General features: G+C 41.0%; 1 protein-coding gene across 1 annotated transcript in view; it reads right to left on the reverse strand.

Moving 5' to 3' along the window:
- Positions 1-862: 862 nt before the first annotated feature.
- Positions 863-20,162, reverse strand: part of LOC614269 (leucine-rich repeat-containing protein 37A) — a 50,002-nt gene continuing 30,702 nt past the window's right edge. Inside the window, exons 7-14 of the mRNA XM_015458910.3 lie at positions 17,751-17,825; positions 11,215-11,333; positions 6,918-8,725; positions 6,420-6,524; positions 2,832-2,875; positions 1,424-1,478; positions 1,200-1,342; positions 863-1,089 (exon numbers count right to left, since the gene is read on the reverse strand). Coding sequence (XP_015314396.2) covers positions 981-1,089; positions 1,200-1,342; positions 1,424-1,478; positions 2,832-2,875; positions 6,420-6,524; positions 6,918-8,725; positions 11,215-11,333; positions 17,751-17,825 — 2,458 coding nt within the window. The 3' untranslated portion in view covers positions 863-980. The remainder of the gene's footprint in view (positions 1,090-1,199; positions 1,343-1,423; positions 1,479-2,831; positions 2,876-6,419; positions 6,525-6,917; positions 8,726-11,214; positions 11,334-17,750; positions 17,826-20,162) is intronic.

Here is a 20,162-nt window from a genome sequence, read left to right on the forward strand (position 1 = left end):
TTCTGTCTCCCTGACTTACTAAATGCGATTGATTAATGATTTTCTTTGCAGAAGGACTGGAAGAGCCTTTGCACCTTCCCCGGACAGCACTGTCATTACCTCATCACCTGGAGTCAAGGCAGCCCTGGGCACGTGCTGGGTGAGGCAGGAGTGGGTTGGGTTTGGTGCTGGAGGGAGCCGAGCAGCACAGGACTGACCCTCAAAGGGGTCAAGAGAGGCTGGGGCCTGAGGAGGACCATCTTGGGTGCTCTCACATGTTTTTCTTTATCCTGTCCCTCGGGCCCCTCCCTGCTAGCTATTCAAAGGCTCAGATTTTTTGTTTTTTAAAGAAAAAATACAACCCAATGTGCATTTTCCACCAGCTTGAAGGGGTGGAGAACCCCCTACCAAGACAGGGAGCACATCTGTACATGAGTTCGAGAGCTTGGGAGAAAGTCAGGCCTTGGTCCTATGGTGGACGGAGACCCAGTGATCCAAATATTCTGTCAGCCCCAGTGACTTACAAGAGGGGTCGGAAGGGGATGATCCTCCATGAGCAGGAGGTCAAGTGTGTTGTAAATACTTGTACTTGATGAACCAGGAGAGCGAGCACCAGAGAAATCATTATTTGATTTAATGATCTATGCCCCCTGAGGATGACCTGTTTTCCAGTTCCCAGGGGCTGGTTATACTGGGGAAACAAGGGATGGAAGGCCCCCTCCATCCCTGTATTTATCCTCTTCTGCCCGCGTTTCCTCTGGTGGAAGTTCTGGCTGCCCTGAGGGAGTCTAGTTTCAAAAAAAAGCTCTGCTCTTTTCTTGCAGGTCCTTGATAGTGATACATAAATACTCAACTATTGACATTTTAATTCCTTACCACATGGTTAGAATTGGTTATGGATTTATACATTTTAATATGAGAAAAATAAGTATTTTACAAGTGATGTTGAGAAGCCAGTATTAGAAAATAAAACCTGCAGGTGGCTTGTGGCAGGACAGGGCTCACTCTGTGGCGGTGTCGGCGGCTGCCTCGCTCTCCTCACCCGTCGGCTCTTCAGCAGCTGAATCTGTAGCCGGAGGAGCCTCCTCTGTCGGCGCTTCAGGGGCCCCCCTGGGATAAGAAGAAAGAGCGCCAAAGCGTTTAGTCTCGAAAGGGGCAATTAAACTTTTCATTATTTCCTCATCTGAGGTAAGAAGTAGAAATTGTCCCCTATCGTTTACCCTGCATTCTTATTGAAAATCTCATCCTCTTCTGAAGACTCCTTGTCATGTAGCTTCTGTGCCATGTTTTTCTTGCGTGTGGCGTTGAGAGGCCTGTACATGTCCTGAAGCCAAAGTGGCCGCCGCCTCCAGAAAAAGCCCTCCTGGGACACAGAGAGCGACATGTTAGTTCTGCTTCTCCCCTGCTTCCTCTGGCCACAGGGCTTTATCTCTCCCAAACCTACCTGACTCTCACTTGTCCCTGAGCTTCTCTTATGCAGCAGAAATCCAAAAAAGCCCCTTGGAGGAAAGCACACACAGTCAGTGTCACGTGCCGCTTTCCGTCTCTCACAGTGTGTTTGCTCTGGTCTCACCAGGGCTAAATGGGACTTCAGTCAGCAACCACAATGAGCAAAGTCACCACAGACCTGCGGTGTTGAGAATCACTCCATGCATGCTGGCCTTCCAGAAGCTCTCCGGGTCTGTCCAAAATGGCCCCCCACCCGCATCTCTGGGGAGACCTGTGCATGTGGCTTAGCATGGCCTACAGGCATGACTGCAACCCCACTCACATTTCTCGGCCCTCAGCCAACTGCCCTCGTGCAGTGAACACGCTGCACAACCGTGCCGGGCAGAGGCACGTTTCTTCCAGGAGCATTCCACACTAGCCCCCTGGGACTTAGTCTCACGTGCAGCATTTACTGGGGTGGGGGTGGGGGAGGGGAGGAGGTGCTTCTGTTTTCTTAGCTGCTCTATCTGACAAACTGCATCTCAGCAGGTAAACCCCTAAGTCCAACTAGCAAAGTTATGTAGCACTCTGACTTGCATATGGCAGGTTGTCACTGAGGTGTGAGTGAGTTGTGAAATCAGTTTAAAGGTTATGACCAGCAGGAAAACACAAAAGTATTCTTTTTGAAAACAAAGAGAATTGAAAAAAACAAAACAAAACGGAGTGCACAATGAGTTTGTATCAGAAACCACTTCTGTCCATAAGTATGTGTGTCCTGAGCTGTGACATAAAATGCAGCTCACAGCCCACGCGTAGTGTGATCATGAGGGGCCCTTGTTGGAAAGGCACCACCTTCTTTCTGATAATCACTATCAGCGTGACCACGGGGCCAGATGTTTTCTCTTTCTCCATTTTTTTTTTTTTATTATAAAAGGAAAAGACAAACTACTGTCTAAAGTTTCTTCCAGTTAAAACTTTATGAGGTTTGGATAAAGGGAATACGGATTGGGGGCTGAAAACCAGGAGGATGAGAAGGGAAGCTTTCCTCCCCTTTACAGAAAGAACACATAATTTGTTCTACTTTTCATCAGCTTTGAGTAAGGCTAGCCCCCAAATCTCTAACTTCCCTACCCCAGAACCTCCAAGAACACCTCTGACCTCGCCTGATGCCTACCACCGGCAGGACAACCGAAACCTCTCTCCATCTACCCTCTTTCCTTCGAGAACAAGTGAAACCAGATGAATCCGTCCCAGTCCTGTGCTAGGCCAGATTTGGTTGGGGAGCTAGTTCTGCTGATAAATAAATTAGCGTAAAGCATTAGGGTAAATAAAGCTTCTTCCTGCCTTTGGTGAGGAGACTAAAACAGATGAGTTCTCAGCTCTCCTCTAGTTCTAAAATTCTACTTTAAAAGACCAATATTTACCTTCTGCTTCCTTCTTCCTCTGATGTTGTTCTATGAGAATAAATCTGTTTTAAAAGAAAACATGATCACTATCATGACAGCCACTTCCAAATCTTTATTCATTACTTTTTATTTTCAGTCTTATGTACCCAGTGAGTTGATAACATTTTTAAGGACAGGAATTCTATCCTGTTTAAGAATTCTTTGACTCTCCCACAGTACCTAACCTTGGGTGCTGCATGCAGCTGGTGATACATTTTATGGACCATTTTAGATCATGTTCAACAGATAATTCCTAACAAAAAACTTTCAGAAGTAGGGAAAGAAAATAGAAGTATTGACCAGAAACCTAAGCACTGTTTAAAAATCAAGAACAGGGGGAAGATGCCTATCATTACTGTTACTATTGATCACTGTGGAGAAGGGGGGTCCTAATCAGTACAGTAAGAAAACGGTAGAATTGGAAAGGAAGAGATAAACATATCTGCATATGAATGATGGACTTTAGAAGATCAAAGGAATCAACCGAAATTTTAAGTACTGTAAGTAATACGAGAATTCAGTAAGATGGCTTATGTATAAAATCAAGAAATCAACATATAAGCTTTAATAGCTTTCCTATATAGCACAAGTAACTAGCTAAAAAAATAGAAAAAAGATCCCATTTATAATATTAATAAGATGCATAAAGTAACTAGGAATAAATTCAACCAAAAATGCATAAGACTTATGTAATGAGAATATTAAAACCTTCCTGAAGGACATTGAGAAGCAATACATACATGGCATGGGATTCTATCTTCCGAGAATACTGTAAGGATGTCAATTCTCCTCAAATTAACCTACAAATTCAATGCAACCTTATTTATATCCAAGGAAATTTTTAAACAAAACCAGGTGAGCTGACATTTGGTAGAGAATATATGCAAGAACACTTATGAAATGTATGAAAAAGAAGATCAAAGAGCAGGGCCTTACCCCAACAGATATAAAATTACATGTTATAGAGTAACTGGAGTTAAGCAGTGTGATATTGAAAAGATAATAGGAAAAGATAACTGGATCAACAGAATAGAATCCAAGTAAAGATAGTATTTTAGACAGGGGAGAAAGAATGAATCATTTCGTACTGGGGAAAAAGTTAGATTCCCTACCTCAACCACACTAAAAATCAAATACAGCAAGTTCTAGGCAGATTATAAAAGTACTTGAAAATGATGATTAGAGATGATTTTTACATCATGAGGTGACAAAGGCTTGGTGAACAAAACCTGCTGCACACGAGCCTGGAGGCGAGGACGGCCCAGTGTGGTGGCAGGCTGTCAGTGCCTCTCCTACTCTTCTCAGCCTTCACCCGCTTCTCTCCTGGATTGTCTACCTTCTTCCTGGTGATTTATAAAACCCCTTGGAGTTCCCTAGTGGTCCAGTGGTTAGGACTCTGTGATTTTACTGTGGTGGTCTGGATTTGATCCCTGGTCAGGAACGAAGACCCTGCAAGCACAGCACGGCCAAACAGACAAAAACAACCCCCCACCACAAACCTCTTTATAATAAACAAACATTGGCTTTCATTGAATTTCAGCATTGTCTCTGGCTCTAAGGAGACAAGACAAAAGAGCAGAGTAGGGAGCACAGGCTTTGCAGTCGGGTGATACTGGCTCCTGCTTTTGGTTTGACCACTGGGGCCTCATGCTGATTTCCTTCCTTCCCCACGAAGAGAGAACTCACATCTTCCTCTTGCGGCAGTTTCACTTTATCAATAATATCACAGGACTGATCAAAAATAAGAATGCCAAATTCTTACTTGACAATGAGAAATACATCTGTTCTACAGACAGGACACCTTTGTCTACACAACCAGAGAATTAAACTTCTGTAGAGACAGGCCTCCAAGGCACACCAAAGCACAACCACACACTCAAAAGGCTACTTGGTGAGAACAGAATTAGAACCAAAGCAATCAGCTGAATCCCACATTAAATGGAAAGGCCTGCGGTAGCCAGATGCTCTCAACAGGTGCTGCCTGGTGATGGGCCTGACTCTTCAGTTACGCTGCCTCAGGTGCCATCTCTACTCTTGGACAAGGTGAGGCTAGGCACTGCCGGTCCCTCTTCACCTTTTCTGTACTTTCACTACTGACCATCCCTCCTGCAGACGGACACATTTCTCTTTAGCAGGTAACACATCATGTCAGGTTTTATTCAAGTCTGACAGACCAGGAAGCCATTGGTCCCTACACCGCTCTGCTCCCCTCCATGAGGCTCTTATGGAGCCACCTTCTAAAGAACTGTTTACCACTTTTGTAAGTTCTGAGGTGAGGGGACTGCTTTGCTGGGGCCTCTAAGAACTGGTGACAGGCCTCACGGGACTAGGGTCAGGAGGTCTGGATTATTCCGGGAAGTCTATTTGAAGAAAGATGAACTTGAGTTGGCTTTTGAGAGTCAGGACTCCCACAGGCAGAGTAAAATAAAGGAATTCGTCTGCGCAAAGCCACATGTAAAAGCAGCAATGGGTACGGTGTAATGAGCACGTGGTGAGGGGCTGCTTTGGCTGGAATAGAGGGCTGCCGGGACAGAAGAAAAGATAAAGTGGATTGACTTGGTAGAGTAGAATCAAGATGGTCAGCTCGTCAAAATTGCACTTTTGGACTTCCCTGCTGGTGCTGTGGATAGGAGTCCGCCTGCCAATGCAGGAGACGTGGGTTTGATCCCTGGACCAGGAAGACCCCACATGCCATGGAGCAACTAAGCCCGTTATGCTGCAACTACTCAGCTCCCACACGTAGAGCCCGTGCTCTGCAGCAAGAGAAGCCACCACAATGAGAAGCCTGTGCACAGCAAGGAAGAGTAGCCCTACCACTTGTCTTGACCAGAGAAAGCCCACACAAAGCAACAAAGACCCAGGGCCACAAAAATAAATAAATAATTAAGGTTATAAAAAAAAAAAATCTTCCTCTGAATGTTAGCAACTGCCTGTTGGGGAAAGTAATAAGCCATTATGTAACTGAAGGAAAGGTAAGGAGGCTAGCTCCAGGAAGATGCTACTCTAAACAGGACATACTTCAAGGTGGCCTAATGCAGGATTCTTACTTGTAGTGCTCTCATGGAACCTGTTTACACAATGCCTAACACACTGGAGAAGACAGCTGCCAAGGAGATCTAAGGGACTGATAAGATCGCACTTCTATCTATCAGCTGGATCCTTTTAGCCCTCCTAGGGTGACCGACAGCTACGTGAGGGTGGAAACGATGTATCTCTCATCACTGCAGCCACCAAGGAGAGAAATCAAGGTAGCGTGAGAGTGACTGTGAGTACATCAAATCCACATGGTGTTCTGAGTCAAAGAAATGTTACTATCGTGTCAACTCTGGCTTCTTATAAACTTAACTGGTCAGAATAGTCTAATGGCTTGTTATCTTGGATTCAGTTCCACAGATATCTCCTGGGAGTGGAGCTCCTATGAAAACCCTGGGAACACACCCTTCAGTAAAACAACAAAGTACATCTCAGTCTTGTGACTGAAGAGGAGTATCAAATACTAGCAGGCGGAAAGGTGGCTTTGAATTTTCAGGTTGGGGGTTCTGAATCTGAATTAATAATCATCCTTACCTCAATGAGACAGAACATTATAATCAAAAACATCACTACTACAGTCACAGATATTGCCAAGATGAGTTTGTTGTTATAGCCGTAACCTGGAACTTCTTTTGCGAGCTAAAAATAAATAATAACAAGTTTTTAAAAACAGGGAGCTGGAAAGGATGAAAGCTGAGTATTCTTAAACCTATTCTAAATAATAGCTAACTATTCTTAAACTACTAGAAGACTCCATCCTTTTCAGATGGATAGCTTTTATCAGAAAAAACCATATTTAAAGTTATTGATCTCATCGTTAGCATTTTCTTCTACAATGTATTTATCTTGTGTGTTATGTCCTCTTCTCATCTACCCCAGGAATAGTGCCACCTTCTCTGAATGAGCAGAGTGGGAGGTCATTGTCTTAGCCAGCTTGGCCGAGACAAGATACAGACCAGGAGCCCCAGGTTTTCCTGCTTGGGCACTTCAATGGCATGTCCTAAGGTCCCATGTTTCAGGCGTGATCCTCACCTCACTGGGCTCCTGTTCTTTCTGTTCACTCTGGGCTTCTGTGCTCTCATTGATGTAGTTGTCAGTTTTCCACTGGTCCGTATCCCATTCTGCCTTGGACACCTTTATTTCTTGCTGCTCACTGAGAAGCTTCATCAAGAGGCCTGTTCTGGAGATGAGTTTGGCGCACGCCAGCTGCACGTGGGTCTCAGAGCAGTCCATTTTCAGAGTCCGGATGACGTGAGCAATGAGCTTTCTCACGTCATTGTTGGGGATGAGGGACCGTAGCTGCTGGTTAAGCTGACTTTCAAACTGATCGCCTGGGGATGAGAGCACTGGGAAGCTGACGCTTGGGGGCTTAGAGGCGAACTCAATGCCCACGTTGTGGTACTCCCATTGTGTTTCATTGGTGTGCTTAACAGGTGGCATGAAGTCCGCAGCAACAGTAGAATGTGCACTGGAGACATTAATTTGAGCAGTGATTCCAGGTCTGGTTTCTTTTGGCCGAGTAATGTTTCCCGAAGAGATAACTGCTTCAGAAACATGTGGAGTATTGTTCACTGAACTAGAGTTTTCTTTAGGAGGGTTTGAAAGAGAATATAATTCTGAAAAACGGTTTTCCTGAGGATCCAGTAATCCTGAAGATGAAAATGCCTCTCGTGGAGGGGAATTGATGAGACTCCTCACTGCAGAGAACAGAGGCCTTCTGGCCAGCATCATTCTATTGAGTGAACCTTTCTTTCTCAGCTTTCGACTTACTTTGGCCTTTAGTGTTCTGTGGGGCATCCGAGAGCGAGTTTTATGGAAGATGTATTTCTTTCCGGAATGCGAGACTGGTTTGGAAGACTTCATGTTTCTCACTCTAGCATCAGCATCTTCTAAAACGAAAATGGTGTAGGACAAGTCTTTTGATTTGTTTTTAGCCTCAGGTTGGGGTTTTGGAGGGAGGGGGTCAGAAGGCCTGCCCCGAGAGTACTGTTTCAGGAAAGAAGAGACGGCTGCCTTGTGTTCCTTCATGAACGAAGGCTCTGTGTTGAAGGAGTTCCCCACTAACTTCCTGGGCCTCTGCACCATGTCCAGCTCATCCAGCTCCCTTGGGGATGGCCTCCTGAGCCTTCTTTCTTTGGCAGTGTTCTCCACAAGTGGCTGGGCATTCTGTTTCTTCTCGCTGCTCTCATCTCCCGCATCTTTGAAGTGCCTTTTCTGTAGGCCCCTTGGGTGCTTGAGGACCCTGTTCACTCTCAGCAGCCTTTGCCCTGGGCTGTCAATCTCAGCTGGGCTGTTTTCCTGTGGTTGGGCTTTTTCCAGTTTCTTCGGAAACATCTGGCGTTTAAATTTGGGACCCAAAAGGTTGGCATGGATAAGCATAGCCGTTTTTTCTTTCTTTTTAACTTCATCAATTTTTTCTTGAATTTCTGCATCTAACAAGTTTTCCAGAAAATAGAGTTTCCTCAATTTATTTTTATAAGTCGAATTGTTGTCTATAGGCTTAACAGAAGGTTTTTTTGTATTGTTTTTGAAATGGCCCACTGGCATATCTCCTTCATGGGCATTTGTAAAAAGAAGTTGAATGAAGGGCAATAATGTTGATTCAACATCTTCTAGATTTCCCTCTGAGAAATAAGGCAGTATGTAATTCAGTGCGCTGATCACATCACTTTCATCATTAAAGTCCAGCTGCTCATTCATAAAGGCTGACAGACTGACAGCACTTTTGTCTGAGGACGCCCTCTCGGGTTCAATAGTCAGCTCCGTGCTGGTGTTCTTCTTCCGGGCTTGTAACACCTTCATGAACGATCCTTCTGCATTCCCTATAGATGTATTTTCATCTGTCAAAAGAGAAGAAACTGCTTTTGATAACTGAAGACTGATGGGAGAGCTTTTTGTCAGTCCACAATCATGTATCCCAGACAAATAAATTAGGCATCAGCAAATGTTTGACTGCCACTTGGAAGAGAGAGAAAGAAACCCAAACATAAGTCAATGATTGACAACAATAAAAGGTGAAAAAAGATATCTTTTGAAAAAATGACCATCCACTCAGAAGATTCTGTGGCATGAAATATAGTAATTAGGATCACTCGCCTGGCTCCCAAGGGACTGGCAGGAAGACAAAGATTCCTCTACTCAGATCTACTGTGACTCCTCACAGTCACATACCCCACCCGGTCCTGCCTCAGATGCAGAGGAGTGTAAGGTCTCCTCCCTTCGCCTCTCCAGCGCACTTGCGTTCTTACCACTATCACAAATGATGAAGACCACAACTGCTGCCGACAGGTCATCATCCGAACGTGTCCTCCACCCACCCACTGAGTCCTTTGCTCAGTCCCTGCCTCCATATATTCAGCCTCCAGAAGAGAGGGCTCTATGTCCAAAACTCTTACGTCCCCTTGGCTCTTTGCTGACATTCAGGCAGGGATCAATGAGCTAACAGATTTGCCAGCCTATATGCCAGTGTGGAATGTTCAACAGATCAATAGAATAATACTTGAAGTACTATAATGCAGAAGGGAAAAGCAACTTCCGTCAGTTGCCTACTTTGCTTTCATTTCATTTCACTTCTAATATTTCCAGTGTTTTGGGAAACCATCCAAAGCTTCTGACTGTATATGTATCGTTGTGTAGCTAGGCTTCTCTTCCAAAAGGATTAAAAATTTTAATGGTGGTGGCAAGGGTCAAAGGAGGACATAAGGGTCATGAGAGAGGAGGGGCATGGGTGTGCAGAGAGCCTAAAATCGGAGACAGGAGATCTGGGTACTAGGCCATTGCACTGAATACCTCGGACCTTGCTTTTCCTCATCTGCAAAAGGAGATTAAAAATGCCTTTTCTGGCCCACTTCTCGGGGAGAAGGGAATAATATAATTGGTAAAAAAAATTGTTTTGAGGAGTTCCCTGGTGGTATAATGGTTGCTGCTAAGTTGCTTCAGTTGTGTCCGACTCTGTGCGACCCCATAGATGGCAGCCCACCAGGCTCCCGTCCCAGGGATTTTCCAGGCAAGAGTACTGGAGTGGGTTGCCATTGCCTTCTCCAGGTATAATGGTTAGGATTCGGTATTTTCACTGCCATGGCTCAGGTTCTATCCCTGGTCAGGGAACTTAGTGGCCAAAATAAAATTTAAAAAAAAAATCAAAAATTGTCTTTATATAAGTAACAAAGTGTTATTATTTATGATGTGTTCTAGGACACGACTGATCGACTTCACTTTCACTTTTCACTTTCATGCATTGGAGAAGGAAATGGCAACCCACTCCAGTGTTCATGCCTGGAGAATCCCAGGGACAGGGGGGCCTGGTGGGCTGCCATCTACGGGGCCGCACAGAGTCAGACCCGACTGAAGTGACTTAGCAGCAGCAGCAGCAGCAGACCATTGATAGACACCTGTATTCAAGCTATCTGGGTATCAAAGCACATTTTGGAGGTTATCAAGTTAGTGCCAACAAATCTAATATATAGAAAAATAGTCAGAAGCACCTGAGTGTTTTGTGGATAGAAAAGTTTGAGATTCAGAACAAGTTCAGAGCTGGACAGTCTAAGAATAAAATTGCTCTTCCCCAGTGGCGCTAGTGGTAAAGAACCTACTTGCCAATGCAAGAGATATAAGAGATGCAGGTTTGATCCCTGGGTTGGGAAGAACCCCTGAAGGAGGGTATGGTAACATACTTCAGTAGTCTTGCCTGGAGAATCTCATGGACAGAGGAGTCTGGTGGGCAACAGTCCATAGCATCTCAAAGAGTCAGACACGACTGAAGCAACTTAGCACACACACAGTGCACCCCCCTTTAGAAGAGCTAGCTGGCAGCTTCTGGTGGTGGAACCAGAAACTCTCAGGCTCCGCCATAAGACAGCATCACTTGTACTCTTTTATAATATTATAAAAATAGACAAAATATAAAAAATATGTTTACATCTATCCTATAAGACAAAGGATACTTGAGACCTAAGGTATATAGAATCAGTTTACAAACTGATGCACTGTATGAGTAAGTTCTCATTTGCAGACAGCACAGAATACATTATGTGGCCATTCGTGTTAATGCCCTTCCCCCTTTCATTCCTTTTTCTTGTTCTTTTATGTATGTATATCAGTTACCTTATTAAGTTAACAATGTAACTAAGCTATTATTAGCTTAATAATGTAACCAAGAATCTGATTTTTAGTAAAAGTAGTTCTTAGAAATTTAGGGATGTGGAACTCTGAATGAATAAAAATAATGCAATTACATTATTAATTTTAAAATTTATCATCACTGGTTAAAAATAAAAATTAAAGAATTAGAAGAAAATTTAAAAATTACCATCAGGAAATTCAGACTCACCACAAAATGTGACGTTTGTCAGGCAACCACTGTCACAATGCAGTTTGACTGTCTTGCAGACAACCTCGATAGTGTTTTTGAATTGGCAGAGGCAGCAGGCCATACGAATAGGTAAGATCCTATAAATGGAAATGCAGAGAATCAAATTTGTGGTAAAGGAATTACTTGAGTAGGCGGAAGAGGCAGGCCAAGGCCACCACAGGCCAGTGCATAAAGGAGTTAGTTCTTGGGGCATATGGACTGGAGAACTGGATACAGATCAGTTGGCCAGTTGCTGCTCTTGACTGTTGAAAATAAATATAGAGGCCAGAGGTGCCCAACAGAAGGATTAGGGTGGCAGTGGGGATGGTATGCCTAGAAAAAAGGGAATAGGGACTAGAATTGGGTGACATTGATCTGTAGTTTAATTCAGAAATATCTCCTTCCAACCCAAAAACTTCATTTTGGGTTGACAGTACACAGAAGTAGGCAGACTTCTAAGAAGAATCTGAATAAGTCCCCTTATTTAGTCTCTTTTTCAATTCCTATTTATGAGTAATAAATACATTAGAAATTACTTTAGGAATAAAAAAACACTGTGTGGTTAAAACAATAATAGAAATCTCATTGACCAAATCTGGACAATGTGAACATTCAAAAGAATGACATTATCATTATAATAAGTTATAATTAGAGTACATGAGTTTATAATGATATTCAAAAAGAAAAGTGAGGGAGCTCTGCTTTAGAGAATAATAACAGGTAATAAATGAGAAAGGAATGATAAAATTAGGAAAGTGTCATTTTACAACTATCAATGTAATAGTTGATTCAGACAAGGATTATCATTGATGCACAGCTGGGTAAAGAGTTGTCTGGAAGTAGGATCTTCACTGATCCTAAAGTTCAGCCCACATATTATTTATCAATTACCAAGGGGGAAAATAACTTTACAATGGAGACATATGTAAGATATCACCTTAATCAAGTGATCAGACTTAGCATTGGGCCACTTGAAGTGATGAAGTAGGAAGGATACATCACTTATATAGTATTCTTCTCCAAAATGTTTACTTTGAATCTAATGAGGAAACAGACAAATCCAGATTGTGGGGCAAATTACAAAACGATTGGCTAAGATTCTTTAGAAATGCCAACGTCATAAAAGAACAAAAAAGAACAAAAATAGCAAGGAAACATTCTACATTAAGGGAAACAAAGACATGACATGCAATGCCTAGTCTCCGATTGGACTCCATATCAAAACAAAACAGACTTAAAGAATATTATTGGCTTCAGGTCAAGATGAAGTAGCAAGGACCAATTTAACCTTTTACCTGAAACAATGAAAAAATCAAACAAAACATACGAAAAACAGTTTTCAAGAAACTGGACCTCAGGCAATCAAATTCAGTGATCCCCAAGAGATGGGAGATAAATGAAGTGACCCCTTTGATTGCCGTAGCTTACTTCTTTAAGAGAATTTCCAGGTCATGGTACAGGGAAGAGAAACCCTTCCCTGGGTAAGGAAGACTGGTAGACTCCCCAGATGAAGAAATAGAGCTGAGAATCTGGGAAAACCAAGGTGATCAGAGTTCACAAAGCAGAGTAATGGAGGGCAAAGAAGTACACAGACAAAGAACTCTGGAGATAGGCAGAGGGAGCTCTTAAGTATTCAACAAAGTATTGGTCACACAACATTTGTGTGAGGAATTAACTGATGCCAGGAAAAGAACCACATGAAAGGATTAATAATAAGAATAACTGCAAAATTCTGGAAAGCAATTATCCTTCAATAAAAAATAAATTTTAAAAAATGAATAAATTTTTTAAAAGTAAAGAAAAAAAGATTAACTGGATATCACACAGGGTTGGGTGTTCCTACAAGTCAGAAGAGAAAACCTCATGGTACACAGAAAGGACTTGTCTCAGTAGTTGCAAATAATGAATTCTAGACTAAAGGTTACTTGAAGTGCTACCTAATGAATCTTAAAAGCTAGACCTAAAAGAATAGAATTGTTTTGAGTAACTTAACTTTACCCAAAACAAAGCCCAAGCATTTTATAAAAATATATAGCATACAATGAGCTAAAAATTCATAATGTCTAGAATCATATGAAAATTACCAGGCATGCAAGTAAGCAGGAAAATGTGACCTATATTGGAGAAAAAAGCAATCAATCAAAACTAACTCATTATCTATACAGATATAAGAATTAGTAGAAAAGGACATTTTAAAAATTATAACATGAAAAAGCTGGCTGACTGGCTGACTGCTGGCTGGCTTAAAACTTAACATTCAAAAAACTAAGATCATGGCATGTGGTCCCATTACTTCATGGCAAATAGAAGGGGAAAAAGCGGTAGCAGTGACAGATGTTCTTTTCTTGGGCTCCAAAATCACTGCAGACAGTGACTGCAGCCATGAAATTAAAAGATGCTTGCTTTTTGGAAGAAAAACTATGACAAACCTAGACAGCATATTAAAAAGCAGACATACCACTTTGCCAACAAAGGGCTATATAGTCAAAGCTATGATTTTTCCATTAGTCATGTATGGATGTGAGAGTTGGACCATAAAGAAGGCTAAGCATTGAAAAATTGATGCTTTTGAATTGTGGTGCTGGAGAAGACTCTTGAGAGACCCTTGAACAGCAAGGAGATCAAATCAGTCAATCCTAAAGGAAATCAACCCTGAATATTCATTGGAAGGACTGATGCTGAAGTCGAAGCTCTAATCCTTTGACCACCTAATGTAAACAGCCAACTCATTGGGAAAGAAGGATTGAAGGCAAAAGAAGAGGGTGACAGAGGATGAGATGGTTAGATTGCACCACTGATTCAATGGGCATGAATTTGGGCAAACTCTGGGAGATAGTGAAGGGCAGGGAAGCCTGGTATTCTGCAGTCCATGGGGTCACAAAGAGTCAGATACAACTTAGCGACTGAACAACAACAACAACATACATGAAAACAGTTATAACAACTGTATTTCATTTGTTACAAAACCCAGACTAAAGACTGAAAATGTTAAGTAGAGGCATGGAAGATGTAAAACAGATCCAAATTGAACTTCTAGAGATTATAAAAACAATGTAGAAATGAAAAAGATACTGGGTGAGGTTGATGGCATATTAGACACTGCAGAAGAAAGGATCAGAAAACATTAAGACATGGTAATAGAAACAACCCAAAATGAAACACAAACAGTAAAAAAACAAAACAAAAAAAATGAAGAGCACATCAATGAACTGTGCAACAACTTCAAGTGACCTAATATATGTATACGTAGAGTCCATGAAGGAGAGGAGAGATACAAAAATTTGAAGAAATAATAGCCAAATTTTTCCCACATTGCTCAATACTATAAACCCACAAAGTTGAGATCAGTGAACTTTAAGCAAAAGAAACATGGACAAAACTACACCAAGGCACAAATAATCAAATTGCTCAAAACCAGCAATAAAGAGAAAATTTTTAAAGCCATTAGAAGAAAAAACTATACACTACATATAGAAAGTGAAGTCGCTCAGTTGTGTCCGACTCTGTGATCCCATGGACTGCAGTCTACCAGGCTTCTCTGTCCATGGGATTTTCCAGGCAAGAGTACTGGAGTGGGTTGCCATTTTCTTCTCCAGGGGATCTTCCTGACCCAGGGATCGAACCCAGGTCTCCTGCATTGCAGGCAGACGCCTTACCCTCTGAGCCACCAGGAAATATTACTCACTACATATAGAGGGACAAAGACAACAATGACGGCAGATTTCTTGTTGGAAACAATGTAAACAAATACTAAGTGGATTAACGTAATAACAATTCAAGGAGTGAATTGAATTCTATCAAGCGAGAATTCTATACCCAGATCTTTCAAAAATAAAGGCTATCTCAGACATACAAAAGCTGCAGAATTCATCACTAGTTGATTTTCACTGTAAGAAATGTTAAAAAGTATTTTTAAACAGAAGGAAAATGATACCAGATGGAATCATGGATCTACACAAAAGAATAAAAACACTGTAATTGTATTTACATAGGTAAATATATAAGATTTTTATTATTATTTAAATATCTTTAAAAGATAATCTATTGTTTAACCAAAAAATAATATAGTGTGCTGTTTATGACATAAGTAAAATATATGAAAACAATCCCACAAAGGTCAGGAGTGAAGAAATGGAAGTGCCCTATTGTAAGATTCCTATAGTATTAATGAAATTGTGTAATATCATTCGAAGATAGACTGTGATAAGTTAAAGATGCATACTGTAAACTATAAAGCAATCTTAAAATAACAAAACCTGAGTTATAATGAATTAGCCAACAAAGGAAATAAAATAATAAAATCTACTCAGTCTGAAAGTAGGAAGAAAAAGGAAAAAGAAAGTACGATGGGACAAATAGGAAGCAAATGGCAAGACAATAGATTTAAATGTAATTATATTAAATGTAAATGCTCTAATCACCCTAATTAAAAGAATCATCACACTAGACAAAAAAGCAAAAGCCAACTATATACAAGAACCATCTTCAATAGAAAATAAAAGGTTAAAAGGATAGAAAAAATTATCCTATGCTAACACTAATGAAAAGAAAACTGGAGTGAATGTATCACTTTAAGACAAAGTCAGTGTCAAAGCAGAGATTATTATCAGGGATACAGAATGTTACTTCACCATGATAGAAAGGTCAATTGATGAAGAAGACATTACCTAAAAAGTTATCCATTTGGTAACAGCTTCAAAATATATGAATGAAAAATGAGAGTGGCAAGGAGAAACAAATTAAAAATCTGCGATTATAGTTAGGGATTTCAACATTCCTCTCTCAATAATTAACAGAACAAGTAGATAAAAAATCAGAAAGCACTAGAAGACGTGAACAACACTATCAACCTACTTGACCTAATTGACATTTATAGAACACACCATCCAAATAAAGGAAATCAGTCCTGAATATTCATTGGAAGGACTGATGCTGAAGCTGAAACTCTAGTACTTTGGCCACCTGATGCGAAGAACTGACCTATTGGAAAAGACCCTGATGCTGAGGAAGATTGAAGGCAGGAGGAGAAGGGGACCACAGAGGATGAGATGATTGGATGGCATCACTGACTCTTATGGACATGAGTTTGAGTAAACTCTGGGAGTTGGTGATGGACAGGGAAGCCTGGTGTGCTGCAGTCCATGGGGTTGCAAAGAGTTGGACATGACTGAGAACTGAACTGAGCTGAAGGTGTGTAATAAACTGTCACAATAAAGACCTACAGAAATCGTTTTTTTAAACTGCAAAAAATTAAAACCTGACCCCTTCCCTCATACCATACATGAAAATTAAATGGATCATAGACCTAAATGTAACTATACAACTTCTGGAAGAAAACACAGGAGAAAATCTTTGTGATTTTTGGATTAGGCAATGGGATCTCAGAAGAAGATTTCTTAGGTAAGACACAAAAAAGCACAAACCATACAAGAAAAATTGCTAGAGTTCTTCAAAATTTTTAAACTTCTGGTCTTCAGAGACACTTTAAGAGAATGAGAGTAAATCACAATCTGAGAGAAGATATTTACTAGACACATATCTAAGAGAAAGGACTTATTTTTCAGTGCTCTATAAAGTATTCTTAAAACTCAATATAAATATCCAATTAAAATGGATTTGAACAGACACTTCATTTTAAGAGATATCTGCACATGAATAGACACTCAACAGCATCAGCTATTAGAGAAATGCAAATTAAAGCACAATGAGATTTAACCACACACCTACTAGGAAGGCTTAAATTTTTTAAAACAACTATAAGGATCAGGTGAAGATGTGGAGCAATCCCAGCTCTCAGATGTTGCCAGTGGGAATGCAAAATGGAACAGCCACTTTAGAAAACAGTTCAGCAGTTTCTTAAAAAGTTAAATATGCACTTAACATATGATGTAGCAATCCCACCCTTAGGTATTTTATCCCAAAGAAATGAAAATATACATTTGCACAAAACATATGCTCACACATGCATGTGAATATTTTTAGAGGTTTTGTTCATAATAGCCAAAAAACAAAACAACTCAGCTGATGTTCATCAACTGATAAATGCATAAACAAACTATATACCCACACAACGAGAATACCACTCAGCATTATTGCTGAGGGATGAACTACCAATAGGTGCAACTGCATCAATAAATCTCCAAGGAGACTGGCTGAGTGAAAGGAGTCAAAAACAAAAAGGCCACATACCACATGACTGCATGTACAAGATACTACGGAAAAGGCAAAATTATAAAGACAAAAATCAGATTGGTGGTTGCCAGGGGCTGGTAGTGGGAGGAGGAGACTGACTACAAAGGGACATGAGGGGTCTTTGAGGGGGGTGCAGAAGTTTTCTATATCTCAAATGTAATGGTGGCTACAGAACTATAAGTCTGTCAAAACACATCAAACTATATTTTTAAACCGTGGATTTTATTAAATGAAAATGATACATCAATAAACTTTAAAAAATAATAAAATAAACCTAAAAATACACAATAGAGTGAAAATAAATATAATAAAAATCAACTTACAGTTTTTCCAATTCAAGGGTCATCATGAGAATGCTTTCAATTGTTGTAAGTGACACTTGGGTTGTTCCCATGTCTCTGAAAGAGAAGCCCAAACATGTAAGATATAAACGTATAATATAAACACAAATTCTAAACTTAAAATTTTTAACATGTGACTACTTCAATTCTGACTTCTTACATGCCCAAAGATGGAGAAGCTCTATACAGTCAACAAAAACAAGACCAGGAGCTGACTGTGGCTAAGATCATGAACTCCTTATTGCCAAATTCAGATTTAAATTGAAGAAAGTAGGGAAAACCACTAGATCATTCAGGTATGACCTAAATCAAATCCCTTATGATTATACAGTGGAAGTGAGAAATAGATTTAAGGGACTAGATCTGATAGATAGAGTGCCTGATGAACTATGGACTGAGGTTCGTGACATTGTATAGGAGACAGGGATCAAGACCATCCTCATGGAAAAGAAATGCAAAAAAGCAAAATGGCTGTCTGGGGAGGCCTTACAAATAGCTGTGAAAAGAAGAGAAGCAAAAAGCAAAGGAGAAAAGGAAAGATATAAGCATCTGAATGCAGAGTTCCAAAGAATAGCAAGGGGAGATAAGAAAGCCTTCCTCAGCCATCAGTGCAAAGAGACAGAGGAAAACAACAGAATGAGAAAGACTAGACATCTCTTTAATAAAATTAGAGATACCAAGGAAACATTTCATGCAAAGACAGGCTCGATAAAGGACAGAAATGGTACAGACCTAACAGAAGCAGAAGATATTAAGAAGAGGTGGCAAGAATACACAGAAGAACTGTACAAAAAAGATCTTCACGACCAAGATAATCACAATGGTGTGATCACTGACTTAGAGCTAGACATCCTGGAATGTGAAGTCAAGTGGGCCTTAGAAAGCATCACTACGAACAAAGCTAGCGGAGGGGATGGAATTCCAGTTAAGCTATTTCAAATCCTGAAAGATGATGCTGTGCAAGTACTATACTCAATATGCCAACAAATTTGGAAAACTCAGCAGTGGCCACAGGACTGGAAAAGGTCAGTTTTCATTCCAATCCCAAAGAAAGGCAATGCCAAAGAGTGCTCAAACTACCAAACAATTGCACTCATCTCACACGCTAGTAAAGTAATGCTCAAAATTCTCCAAGCCAGGCTTCAGCAATACGTGGACCATGAACTTCCAGATGTTCAAGCTGGTTTTAGAAAAGGCAGAGGAAGCAGAGATCAAATTGCCAACATCTGCTGGATCATCGAAAAAGCAAGAGAGTTCCAGAAAAATATCTATTTCTGCTTTATTGACTATGCCAAAGCTTTTGACTGTGTGGATCACAATAAACTGTGGAAAATTCTGAAAGAGACGGGCATACCAGACCACCTGACCTGCCTCTTGAGAAACCTATATGCAGGTCAGGAAACAACAGTTAGAACTGGACATGGAACAACAGACTGGTTCCAAATAGGAAAAGGAGTACATCAAGGCTGTATATTGTCACCCTATTTATTTAACTTATATGCAGAGTACATCATGAGAAACGCTAGACTGGAAGAAACACAAGCTGGAATCAAGATTGCCAGGAGAAATATCAATAACCTCAGATATGCAGATGACACCACCCTTATGGCAGAAAGTGAAGAGGAACTAAAAAGCCTCTTGATGAAAGTGAAAGTGCAGAGTGAAAAAGTTGGCTTAAAGCTCAACATTCAGAAAACGAAGATCATGGCATCTTGTCCCACCACTTCATGGGAAATAGATGGGGAAACAGTGGAAACAGTGTCAGACTTTATTTTTCTGGGCTCCAAAATCACTGCAGATGGTGATTGCAGCCATGAAATTAAAAGATGCTTACTCCTTGGAAGGAAAGCTATGACCAACCTAGATAGCATATTGAAAAGCAGAGACATTACTTTGTCAACAAAGGTCCAACTAGTCAAGGCTATGGTTTTTCCTGTGGTCATGTATGGATGTGAGAGTTGGACTGTGAAGAAGGCTGAGCACTGAAGAATTGATGCTTTTGAACTGTGGTGTTGGAGAAGACTCTTGAGAGTCCCTTGGACTGCAAGGAGATCCAGCCAGTCCATTCTGAAGGAGATCAGCCCTGGGATTTCTTTGGAAGGAATGATGCTGAAGCTGAAACTCCAGTACTTTGGCCACCTCATGCGAAGAGTTGACTCATTGGAAAAGACTCTGATGCTGGGAGGGATTGGGGGCAGAAGGAGAAGGGGACGACAGAGGATGAGATGGCTGGATGGCATCACTGACTCGATGGACGTGAGTCTGAGTGAACTCCAGGAGTTGGTGATGGATAGGGAGGCCTGGCGTGCTGGGATTCATGGGGTCGCAAAGAGTTGGACACGACTGAGCGACTGATCTGATCTGACTCCTTGGAAGAAAAGTTATGACTAACCT

Source organism: Bos taurus, chromosome 19, assembly GCF_002263795.3.
Source record: "Bos taurus isolate L1 Dominette 01449 registration number 42190680 breed Hereford chromosome 19, ARS-UCD2.0, whole genome shotgun sequence".
Taxonomy (NCBI): domain Eukaryota; kingdom Metazoa; phylum Chordata; class Mammalia; order Artiodactyla; family Bovidae; genus Bos; species Bos taurus.